The 13,570-nt window shown below is 40.7% G+C and overlaps 1 protein-coding gene across 1 annotated transcript in view; it reads right to left on the bottom strand.

Annotated features, from left to right (window-relative positions):
* Positions 1 to 13,570, bottom strand: part of LOC136440454 (nucleolar protein 11-like) — a 55,674-nt gene that overhangs the window by 21,202 nt on the left and 20,902 nt on the right. The window contains exon 14 of the mRNA XM_066436504.1: positions 10,071 to 10,149. Within this exon, the coding sequence (XP_066292601.1) occupies positions 10,071 to 10,149 (79 nt within the window). The remainder of the gene's footprint in view (positions 1 to 10,070; positions 10,150 to 13,570) is intronic.

Raw genomic sequence — 13,570 nt, 5'->3', positions numbered from 1 at the left:
GGGAGACATCGCATATCAAAACCAGGCCCGAGGAACGGAAGACGGGGTATTTATCGTGAGATACAAGCGTAAGTTCATAGCGCGAGGACAGGATGACTTTTATCACGTCGGGTTTTACTCTTATGAAATATGGATGACAGGCCGTGATCAAACTGATTGCGACATAAATATGAATGCGTGGATGAAATACTCCCAGGTGTCAAATAGCCGTTAGCTAGCGGATCATAAAACCAATAAAACTACGGGATAACTTTTGCCAAATAAATCAGCCCCTTCGTTCTAGTTTATGTGGCGTATAAGACAGTCAGCATTCCGTAGAGCGACAACAATTTTTCTTTTCTCACATTATCATGGAAGCTCATCTGTGTTGGTAGTAAATTAAATCATAGCACAATGTTAAACTTTCTTCCAACACTAAGGTATGCACGGATCAAGTCAGGATCAATGATTTTTCTTTTTGCCTTAACCTTTATCCTGCTAAGGTAACTGTTTGGCACCATATTTGTATTGATTAGGGGTTAGGCAGCAGGGAGAAGGTTAAAGTTACATGTAAATTGTACCATATTCTGGCCAGTAATCTCTGACACACCTATTTCAAACTTTTCATACTACTTCATGCATTCTTGGCAGCTTATACATTTCTACGTGTAACTTTTCATACTGTCCTGTAACATGACAACATTTGCTTACAACTTTTTCCTTTACCCAAAGTCAGGTGTGAAGCTTAGGGGAGACAATTTGCAGGTCCACTTTTTCTCATCTTAAGGTTTAAGAAGAAACAGGTGCCAGAAAGTTCAACACACAGGCCTCCTATCCTGATGAGTTCAGATTCATGCAGGCTGACAACCAAAACCAGCAGCCCAATTTAGGGGGCTGACCCCAATCAAGACAGCTTTGCAAATACGTCGTAAAAACTGCAGAAAATCTCACGGCTTCTCATCAGGACGGGTTTTACTGGGACCAGGGCGGGTATAACGAGTCTCGGCAGACTTGTTGGGTCTTTATTATCAATTACAGATTAACCGTATTGTTTGAGGCCAGTGTTTTTGTCCTATCATACAGAGAGAGGGTCGAAAGGTCAGCTTAACGGTGTAAAGAAAAATTTCGGCCACTCATTGAAGAGTGTTTACAAGTGACTGCATCATTGACTGAGTTCCATTGTGAGCAACTCTTTAGTGAGAACTCGTGTGCTGAAAGTTTGATTGAAATATTTACTCATGATTGTGTACGAAGATATAGAAAAGGAATCAAATTGGTCTGACACACAAAACTACATCAATACATGCCACGTGATAGTTTTGTGAGTGAGTGATAGTTTTGTAAACTCATAATGCAAGAAATGCATTTGATCATGGCAAATGTGTTATATCTACATGCGGAACTTTCCAGTACATGTACATGGGTCCCCACCCTCACCACACTTACTCAGAGTAAGTACCACCTCCTATGTTGTTGTTTAACCGTAGGAACAATGTACAGTATCAACACAACAAGATTCACATATCAGACATTTTAGGTAGGGTGGCTTTCCACCTCGTGAGCAGTTCATCGGCAAAACATGACATAATCGGGTGCTCAATCTTAGACGACGATTAGTTCCATTTTGCATTGTGTTGGCAGTTACAATTTAACTTGGTACAAAATATAATAAATTTTCATTCAAAGAACGATTCAGTACATTCAAAGCCCGCAATACTATTGAGACTATATGTTGTCATTTTGTTGTATTCATTTTTAACCATCTTGTGTAATTTTGTAGCCACTGTGTTATTTTAACAATGATAATAGCAACTGTGAGCCTGCACAATTCAGTCTTTCTGAGAGACCGCCAAGCTGATTTGTCAATTAAGTTAAAAGTTAAATTTTACCAGCAGAGACAAACTTTTAATCTAACTCAAAATGTCCAAGTAACCAAAAAAATGTGCCGATGGAGGTTGCACATCCAGGTACTAGTAATACAATATGCCAAAAGACTGCATGTGTAAACTGTCTTCTATTGAACCATCCTAAATTGTCTTCACCTCATTAAAATACCAATTCAGAGTTTTGGTGTAAAACCTGGTTATCCAGTTCTTTCCTTTAGTCACTGACGAAAGATGCTGTCTGAAACGTCTGTTTCTTTTGTAACCAAAGAAATGAACTGTTGTGGCCTGGATCATCCTCCTGTTGGGAGGCTTTCCCCTCATCAGCTGTTCATCACCAGGGAAATGAGGCTCCTAGCAACCGTTGGGACACGCCTTCCTCCGAGCTTCCGGGATAATCCCCGAAATGAAGCGCTTCATCAGCGGAAGCTGCTCCAGATTTGCCCGGATTAATCAATCCATCAACTTCAAACCTTCCGGAGACGGAGGTAATGATCACTACTCACACTGGGGTGGGCGTGAACCAGGCACGATACAGGGGACAATTTGCTTTTAGACTAGAGAACTGATGGGGAATTTTATTGTCGAAGTTAATGTGCAAATACAGGGAAAAATGAGATTTCAGAAGAAAGACCTACATGATCACTACTCACGCCGGGGTGGGCGTGAACCCAACACAGACACAATACAGTTGACAATTTGCTTTCAGACTAGAGAAACTAGGCTTTTTCAAACTAGAAGTTTTAGTGTCAAAGTTAATGTGCAAATGATAAACTATCAAATAAAACTTAACCGTTAGCACACTGAAGTAGCCATTTGGCACCCGATTCCCTGTTGGTAACAGAGTTAGAAGAAGAGAGAAGGTTAAGCATAAAAATGCAGGGAAAACTGAGATTTCAGAACAAAGAACAACATAAGCACCAGGGACAGGAACAACACTCAATACAGGTGACGGTTTGCTTTCAGACTAGAGAACCGACATTTTATTGGCATTTTATTGTCAAAGTTAATGTCAAAGTTAATGTGTAAATTATCAAGTATCAAATAAAACCTAAGAAAGCAAAAAACGAGATTTCAGCACAAAAAATGAATAAAACAGGCATTTAAGCACCAGGTACAAGACTAGGATGATCGCTACGTGCTTTAAGACTGGAGGGCTGATGGGGAATTTTATTGTCAATCTTAACCTACAAATGTTAAACTATCAACTAAATATAAAGCCTGAAATTACAGGGAAAACTTCGGAACAAAGAACAACACAGCAGGCACGTCAGCACCAGGGACAGGACTCAGATTATCACCACTCACTTTACGGTGGGTGTGAATCAAACACAATAGAGCTGACAACTTGCTTTTAGACTGAAGAACTCCTTGTGGTTGTTAATGTGTAAATATTAATGCCATTACTGTCATATTGTGCATCAGCGCTTTCATTCTTGAGCTGCTAATTTGTTTTTAGACTAGAGGACTGAAGGGGAATCTTATTGTCATTGCCAATGTTAATCTGCAAATGACAAACTATCAACGAAAACCTTACACATAAAAATAACAGGGAAAACTGAAACTTCAGAACAAAGAACAACACAGCAGGCACGTCAGCACCAGGGACAGGACCCAGATTATCACCTCTCGCTTCGGGTAGGGTTCCAAGGAAACACAATGGAGATGATAATTTGCGTTTAGACTAAAAGACTAATGAGGAATTTTATTGCAATTGTTCATGTGTAAATAAAAATGCCATAACTGATACATTGTGGATCAGCACTTACAGCTTTGAGTTGCTTATTTGCTTTTAGATCAGATCATCAGAGACAGTGGAAATTTAGCACAAAGAACTAGTTAATAACAACAAAATATTTGGATTCAGCACTAGGGACAGGACAGGGATGATCACTACATTGTGTGGGAAGGTGTGACTGAAACAGTAGCTTACAATTTGCTTTTAGATTGAAGAACTGAAAGGGAATTGTAGTGCAGTTGTAAATGTGTGAATAACAATGTCATCACTGATATATTGTGCGTCAGCACTTTCAACTTTGAGTTTCTTTTAGATCTGAGACAACCACTTGGACCTCAGCACCAGGGACAGGACCAGGATGACCACTAGATGGTTAGGAAAGGTGCTAATGAAACAGAATAGAGCTGTTATCTATTTCTCTTAGACTGGAGCATTCATTGTGATTGTTGATGTGTTTTAAATAATAATGCCAAGACTGTAATATTGACAGATGTTGCTCTTTCATTCTTGAGTTGCCAAGTTCCTTTAGGACAAAAGCCTTTTATTGTCATTGTGTTCTACTTCTACTTCTATACGTTACTCAACAAAACCCCGCGAGGGGCATAGCGTTGAGGATAAAGTGACAGGGTCACGCCCAGCTGCAGCGGTGGTGGTGAAAATCCGAAAAAAAATAAACTAAATCGACGCAACAATAACTATATAAATAAGTGAGTATTAAACAAACGGTGCTATATACATGTGGCTACAGTGGGTGTTGTCCCGACACACTCTATATGACTAAATGTTGGTACTGGGCAGGCCAAGGGACTTGGCCAACCCAGATTTGAAACTGGCTACCGATGTTGAATTGATGAGGTGTTGGGGTAGGTTGTTCCAGTCAATTACCGTTCTGGGGAAGTAGCTGCCGCGATGAGTTTCTGTTTTGCATGGAAGTGTAATGAATCGCTGTGAGTGACCTCTGGTGCTGTTGGCGTTAATGTGTAAATAATGAGCCTATCAATTCAAAGCTTTCAAAAGCAACAAAGATAGCATCAAATTACAGAAAAAATGATACTTCAGCACAAAGAACTACTGAAAACAACAAAATACTTGAACTTCAGCACCAGGGACAGGATGATCACTTGATAGTGCGGGAAGATGTGAACAAAACAGATCAGAGCCGACAATTTCATTTCGGACTGTAGAACTGCTGGACAACTTACGCGTAATTGTCAATGTGTAAATAACGAAGTCAATGTACAGACAATTCGTACATGGTCTTAAATTTAGTAAGAACAATTCAGCCTTGTTGATATGACAAGTGGATTGATTGATTGATTAATTGATTGATTTTGTCTAAGAATTGTGTTGCTACAGGCGCAGACTACTCATATTTGGACCTGAAGAAGGCTACTGAAAGCAGAATATTCAGTGAGCTTACTTCTTACATTCTACTACTTATTGTGTTGTAACGATTAGTAGGTAGCTGTTTACATCTCCTAGAGACAAGACTGAGTTCCTTTTAAAGTAAAATAATGACATTTGCACAAAAAGTAGCACTACACACACAGATAAAGAGAAAATACAGATTCGGGAGAAAGAACACTCAATTACTTGTCTTTCAGCACCAGAGACAGAACCTAGATAACTTACAAGTAAAACTAAAACACCAACAGACATCATAACAATACCCGAGAATTTAGGACCTAGAACATTGCTAAAGTACAGCAAACTCCGAAAGTAGTTTGAATTTTGTCAGAAACCCCCCTGCAGGCGGGTCTTGCTGCTGGGACAACTTTTTACAAAGAAATTTGCCAAGAAAAACACTCGAGGACAGCAAACACTAGAACTCAATCAGATCGAATGTCAACAAAAATCCCAGTGTAAAAAGTTCCTTCTGGAGCACCTTTCCATACAGACATTCGCCAGGGACAGCACTACTTTAAGTACAGCAAATTCTGAAACTCAATCAGGTTAAATTTCAACAGAAAATCCCCTGCGAATAGCTCTTTCTGGAACAGCTTTCCAGGCAGAAATGTCTCAAGGACAGCACTGGAACTCAATCAGATCAAATTTCAAGAGAAATCCTCCTGTAAATAGTTCTTCCTGAAACAGCTTTCCACATAGAAATCTACTCTAAATCTCTCAAATCACCGCCATCAATCACTGACAAGAGGAGAATCTTGCTATGAAAGAAGCTATTAGAAGTAATGAATATGTCTTCCCTCTTTGATTAGTTCTGTCGGCACTTAAGACTTGGAAACAGCTCAAGATAACGGATCACCAGATGCTGAGGGATCTTCTCCTTAATATAATTCACAAAGCCAGATGGCTCCTGGTAACGCAGGGATCTGTGACTTTATTTCTGTTTACGTCCTTCATTTGCATACAGAGCGGGCGATGACTTCCTGATTGTCATTTTGAAGATTTGGCACTAGTTTGTTTGTTTGAACCTTTGGCTTTGCTTATTCATGATAAGTTCAAATCGGCACGCAGTCCGGTTTGCATTGAGGTCATGACATGAGGGAAGAGGTAAGGGTCAGATACAATATAGCAGAGATACACAGTCATTTGAGTCCTAATAACTCATCAACATATATCATTACATATTTATGGTACAACAATATACAATTGCTACAACATACAACATATAGTAGGGCAAAAGCTGGTTCATGGTTCGTGTCCGTTCGTTTTGTTCATTTCCGTTACTTCAAGAGTCTCTTAAAGGAAGTCAGATTCGGAACCGTACGTGTGTCTGGCGGTAGGCTGTTCCAGACATTTGGTCCGCGGTAGGCTACCGATCTCCTGAAGATCTCTCGCTTGGGTTTGGGGACAACCAGCTGCTTGTGCTTTGTCTTGGCTTTCATAATCCCTTAATTTTGAAAGAGATACATGTACACTATCCCGTGAAAATAAATGAATTCACAGTACTGCAATTGGGAGATTCTCTGGAGTAAACCAACACATTCACACTTCAGATACACATGCATATGTGGCTGACAAAACTCACGTAACACTAGTTTGCCAAAATCTGTTGTGTATAGCCCGATATCAGTTACTTTAAAAGTTGGGCTATTGAGGGAAAGTGTTAAACGCAACCTCAGAAATGCCGCCAGAATTGCAAACCTGAGAGACTCAAGTGTTCAAAACAAGGTCTAAAAGCTTTAATAGCCCTGCATTTTAAACGACGAGGTAAAAAACGTTCTGCCCCAGAATAGAACAGACTCTTGTCATCATGGGAAGATTTGAACTATGGTGCAAAATACAACATCAGAAATGCCGCCAGAATTGCAGACCTTAGAGACTAAAAAAAGTGTCCAAAACACTGTCCTAAAGCTTCGACAACTCTGAATTGAAAGACGACAAAGTCAAAAGTTTTCTACCCCTTAATACATTGTAGAGCAGGAATGTAAGGATGGAAGGATTTGAACTACGGTATTATTCGTTTGTACAAAGCGTTGCTGGCGACGTGGCCGTGTGCATTCTCTTCCTTAATCAGTCCACCAGTGTGTAAGATCCCCCAGGGAAAGCAATTAATCCTGCATCAGAGTAATCAATAAACGGAGCGAGAAATCAGCCGGCCCGACAGGTGAAATAATTGATCACCAGATGAAGGAATCTCTTCACGTGGAAAAGCAAATAGCGATTAATAAAGCGGTGGGTTTGCTGCTATTGTCGCCTTCACACCCAATGTGTGATAATGAGGATGTGTGGAACAGAACAGGCCGAGAAAAATCAAAGATCTCAAACCTCTGTGAGTTTTTGTGTCTCTTAATGCCTTAGGCCACACCAATTTGATTTCTTGGTTAACAGATCTTTTGAAAAAATGCTAAATTCCAAAATTAAGATGAAAACAATCTCAGAGGACAGTTTGTACTTTGGTGCACACAGTTTCAGGGAGTGAACAGGGTCAGGTGCAAGTTTCCACCCCAGCCTTCTGTTTTCATTATTTTTTTTTGCTGAAATAAAAAAAAAAAATCTGTTAACCAAGAAATTAAATTGGTGTGGCCTTAGCACTAGCCATCATAGATGATTGTGTTCCTTATATAATTAATTCCCCTCCCGTCTTCCTTAAACAAATCCCAGGTATCTCCCTCCCATAAGAGGTCAATCGTCCGGCCAGCTGTCTGTCGACTATCTGTATCTGTATCTATATAGCCGGAATAACCGCCATTCGGCGTAACACACCAGCTTCTCAGGCACGCGGCGCGGCAGCAGCTGGTTATATTACACCGAACGACCTGTCACGTCTAACCTTCGCATATCTAACTGCATGCATTGTTTAAAGCTATCTAATGAGGATGCTTCCACTGTACTTGGTTGTAACGAGTTCCACTCTACGAATTTTTAAACACATCAATCCTCGGTTGGAAAGTCTGATACTTAAAGGCATGGCTATTTCTTGTCCTTTTCTGAGCTGGTATTAGATATCTATTAGTTGGTACGTCCACCAGTTTATTAGTCATTTTGTACATCATTCATAGTCTAGACATTTTCCTTCTCTCCTCGAGTGACATCCACTGCAGATACTATGCCACACTACTTTCAGGAAGGGGGTGCCGGTATGCAATGCTGCAGTACCTGGAAATACTGCTAGGGGGCTCAAAATGACCATGTTTCTTTGGGCTCTCAAAGAAAATAATATGTTAAGTTATTTTTCAGTAGTACTAGAATTTCAAGATCTGTTTTCTAGTTCATTGTTTGTAGTTGACTGTATAAAAGTTGCGGTACTTTCATGTGTCAGTAAAGCTTCTATCTTATATCATACCAGAACTTTAATGCAAATTTTGTCTATCAAAACCAGACCGACATGACCGGAATCCTGTCTGTGATAAGTAATAAAATTTTGACTGATTCTACTCTTGAAGTGTGGTGCTTCCTTAATGTACTAAGTGTTATAGTATAGTGATTATCACAATAAGTGAATACATGTACCAGAATGCTGCATGCCTTACAGCAGTGTAGTGTATAAAACCAATGGAGTGTCTGCATCCCCTACTGAAGATAGCATCACAGATATAAATGTAGCTCTGGGTAATAAAGTCTGTGGGAAGTTGCTGTTGACTGGTTATACCACGGGGCCCAGCAATAAACTTGGTGATCATTTATCTTTGCTCCTCATGATATGCAACAATGGAAACAATTCCTCACCACCACACAATGATGACAGGGTGAGGGTAAGATTGAATCAGCGAGATCAGCGTTGTTAGTGGCATCGTGTGGCGCAAGTGGTAGAGCGCGCGGCTGTCAAACAATGGGACCCGGGATCTAATCCCGGGTTGTGCCCAGAGACATACGAACTTGCGCCCCGACGTTGTGCCCTTGGGAAAGGCACTTAACACGACTTTCCTCACTTCACACAAGTGTAAATGAGTACCTAGCTCATCTAGAGTTAGGGACGTCCCTCGGATAGGACGTTAAATGGAGGTCCCGTGTTTGGGGAGAGCCACACCCCGCGCATGTTAAAGAGCCCACCACACCTTTCGAAAAAGAGTAGGGGCATGCCCCGGTGTGCGATGGTCCAAACCTTACAGTCCGGTCTGGGATGACATCTTGGAAAGGTGATAGTTCCCCTGTTATGTCAATCCTTCCACAAAATGTGGTAAATCAAAATAAATTAATAAATAAGCTTGTCTGTTTGTAAAAAGCCAAGCGCCAACAGTCATCTTCTAGATACATCTAAACCTGTGAGCACGACTCATACTGCAGTATGACAAACAAGTTTACCGGTAGCATCTATACACAGTACAGTGTCTGCTTATCAAGGGCTGGGGCTGAACTTTTAGTAGAATAAGTAGAAAGATTAATTGCTAAAACAACATAGCAGATAGTACATAGCAGCCAACTGGCTGAATTGCGTACTTGCTGTACAGGTCGTATTCAAAAACTAACTATTTACCGCTTATACAAATAATATTTTCAATTGGCAGAGACAGATACATTATGATTCTAAAAGGCAATTAAGCAGTTAGAACAACTGGTCAGATCAGTAACGGTCTGCATTAATGTGACGGCAAGACTTCTTCGCAACAATGAACATATGCGTACGTTTAGATGTCACTGTTTATTTTCATGGAATAGTAAAACTGACAACATGAATAGAAACCCGAGAGTGACACTCTTGTTAAGAAATGTGTCCCTTATGGCAGTTCCATCAATATGACAAACGAGTTTACCGGTACTTTTTGAAATTCAAGACTTTTTTTTCCTTATCAAACATTTTAGAGAAGTAACACGATTTTGAAATGAAGATAATGCATTGGTAATATTCCGATAACTACCAAACATCCTTTTCAGCTGAGCCCTCTCAAGTCAAATAATCTTTTACATGAAATAGTTTTATAAATTCTCTGATTACAAACTCAATAGATCTGAATAATTATGAATTCCAATTATCAATTTTTCAACTATCAATCAAATTTTGATAGAAAATGGCACTTAACCACTCCTGATGAATCAATTATTAATGACAGTAACGAAGCTCCACCTACCATGACCTGTGTGAACTGCAGCTCTGCGAGGCTGTCTTGTAGAAAGGGTCCACTGTAGGAGCGGGACAGGACCTGGTCTCTGGGAACATGTGGTCAAGGAAACAACACTACACAAAGCTTCACATACTGTAAATGCAGATATGTTCGCGATGGCTTTGCGTTCGCGGTTTTCACGGCGACCGTTTCACCACAAACTTAAAACCTCCTTAAACATTTTTGTCCAATACTGTAACAGTATGCGACTATAGCGCTGCTGCAAACTTAAAAACACTGCGAACACTCCATTTTCCCCTTAGCGCGAAAGAAAAACCATGCGAACTTAAAATGCATTTTGTTTGTTTGTACTGCATACCCGGTAAACCACCTCATGGCATAACACACCAGGTTTGTACTGAAGACCCTGTTTTTTACGTCTTTAACATCGAGACCCTTGTTGTACTTGTACATGTGATGTTGCTACTTTTGTGCTGATGTGACACAATCTAAGCACAAGCAATGCAAACAGAGATGGCAGTTTTCTCACCCTTACTAGTACCCATACTGAAATTTGTGACTATTTCAGTCCCACCGACAGAAATCTGAGCACTGAGGATGTAAATGGCAATGCTGCATTGTATTTGGGATTGACAGAAACACACACACTTTCACACAAACAAACAAACACGAACACACACACACACACAGACAGAAGCAGACACACTGATGGCCAGACGGACAAGCCAAAAACATTACTGGTGAATCAGTCCTTTGACATTGGCATAGTCACTGACGAAAGATAGCGGATGCTGTCTGAAATGTTAGACAGTTTCAAAATTTTATCCGTTGCTTGTCAGTATCTAATATTTTTGGCGTATCTTATTACCTGGATGTCTAACCTTCATCAATGACACTGGCATGGGTTTAGCGAATAAATAAGTCTGCTGCAGCAAACAACGTTCCGTCAGACTTCACACATGACAAGCACACCGTAGATGACATACGACGGGAGCGTACAGCCGTGTTCGTGCGCCGTTGTCATGGGAGATGTTCTCACGTCGGCGTGGCAACGGGAAGTGACAGAACGTGACTACGGCGTCTCCGGGGTGTGACTCTTATTGCGGTCCTGTCAGAATGACAAACGGAGGCAGGATAACTATGTCTGCTCCGGTACATGCTATAGTGTCTGCACATACAGTACAGAGGGCAGGAGCAATAATTTTCCTGGAAATAGGAAACTGACAACATATAAATAGAAACCCAAGAGTGATGCTCTTGGTGAGAAATGCGTCCCTTATGGCAGTTCTGTCAAAATGACAAACAAGTTTACCGGTAGTATATATACACACTACATTGTCTGCATATCAAGTGCTGGAGCAAAACTTGTCCTACAATTTGACACTGACAACAATTTCCTGAGCAAAATTATAGAAACCTGACAGTAACCCTCTTGTTTAAGAAATGTGTTCCTCATGTCGGTCCTTTCAGAATGACAAACGGAGGCAGGATAACTATGTCTGCTCCGGTACACGCTACAGTGTCTGCACATACACCACAGAGGGCTGGAGCAATACTTTTCCTGGAAATAGGAAACTGACAACATAAATAGAAACCAGAGAGTGATGCTCTTGGTAAGAAATGTGTCCCTTTATAATATGGCAGTTCCATCAATATGACAAACAAGTTTACCAGTAGTATATATACACAGTGTCTGCATATTAAGTGCTGGAGCAAAACCTGACCTACAATTTGACACTGACAACAATTTCCTGAGCAAAATTATAGAAACCTGACAGTAACCCTCTTGTTTAAGAAATGTGTTCCTCATGTCGGTCCTGTCAGAATGACAAACGGAGGCAGGATAACTATGTCTGCTCCGGTACACTCTACAGTGTCTGCACATACAGTACACAGGGCAGGAGCAATAGTTTTCCTGGAAATAGGAAACTGACATCATAAATAGAAACCCGAGAGTGATGCTCTCGGTTACGAAATGTGTCCCTTATGGCAGTTCCATCAAAATGACAAACAAGTTTACCGGTAGTATATATACACACTACAGTGTCGTGCTGCATATCAAGTGCTGGAGCAAAACTTGTCCTACAATTTGACACTGACAACAATTTCCTGAATAAGAATAAAAACTGTACAGTAACCCTCTTGTTAAGAGATGTGTCTCTTATGTCAGTTCTGTCAGAATGACAAACGGAGGCAGGATAACTATACGGAGGCAGGATAACTACATGTATGTATGTTGGCCCCGGCACACACTACTACCGTAACAGTGTCTGCACACACACTACAGAAGGCTGGAGCAAAACCTTCGGGGGAATAGTAAAATGAAGCAAATATCTTGTCGAGCAAAAATAGAAATCTGAAAGTATATTAGATTACGTAGACCTCTTGTTAAGAAAATGTGTTTAGCAGAAATATCTGTCTACATTATAACAGATGACAAACTGTATATTATAAAACTCGCAGTTATAAACCAGCTTTGTTTGCGGCAATAGTGCCAAAGATTTGACAACCACTCAACTATTTTTGAGCAGCCCTAGCTCACAGCTCACATGTGCCTAATGCTAGAAAATCAATCAGTGAATACAAGCTAACCCCCAGAAAGCAGCTTTGTTGTTGGTGTCTGTGAGAGTCTAAAGACCTGTGTATGATGACAACCACACAATTGTTTTTGAACAGCCCAAGCTCTCACAGCTCACTTGTACTGTAACATCCATTGCTAAAAAATCACTCAGTTAGTAAATGCTAACCTCCAGAAAGCAGTTTTGTTTTGGGTATCTGTGAGATCAAAAGATCTGGATTTGATGACGACCAAAGAACTGTTTTTGAACGGCCCCATACATGTAATAACAACCAGCTCTCACATGTAGTACTGCCAAATGCCAAAAAATCATTCAGTGAATACAAGCTAACCTCAGAAAAGCACCTTTGTTTTTATAGTTTAGCAATATAATGCTAAAGCCAATATAATGCTAAAGCCAAAAAAAACATCTTTTTTTTAAAAATCTGTGAGAGTCTTAAGCAGTGGTGTCTCAAGGACCCATCCTGCCGTCCTGGGACAGAAATTTGCTTCTTGGGATGGAAAAAATTGTCCATCCATCCATCCATCCATCCATCCATCCATCCATCCATCCATCCATATGGCATCCATCCATCCATCCATCCATCCATCCATCCATCCATCCATCCATCCATCCATCCATCCATCCATATGGCATCCATCCATCCATCCATCCATCCATCCATCCATCCATCCATCCATCCATCCATCCATCCTCCATCCATCCATCCATCCATCCATCCATCCATCCATCCATCCATCCATCACGGAAACCAACAACATGCCAATGGGCTCCCAAACAATGAGTGGGACAGAAAAAATCAAAAGCTGGAGACAACCACACAACTGATAAAGAACTGCCCCGTGATCACACCCATCTCTCCGATGGTGCATGGTTCTGTAAACCTGTTATGAGAGCTGATGGCAAAGTTAGCTCCCGCATAATCTG

Source organism: Branchiostoma lanceolatum, chromosome 8 (assembly GCF_035083965.1).
Source record: "Branchiostoma lanceolatum isolate klBraLanc5 chromosome 8, klBraLanc5.hap2, whole genome shotgun sequence".
NCBI classification, from domain to species: Eukaryota; Metazoa; Chordata; class Leptocardii; order Amphioxiformes; family Branchiostomatidae; genus Branchiostoma; species Branchiostoma lanceolatum.
This window is presented reverse-complemented; position numbering and strand designations above follow the sequence as displayed.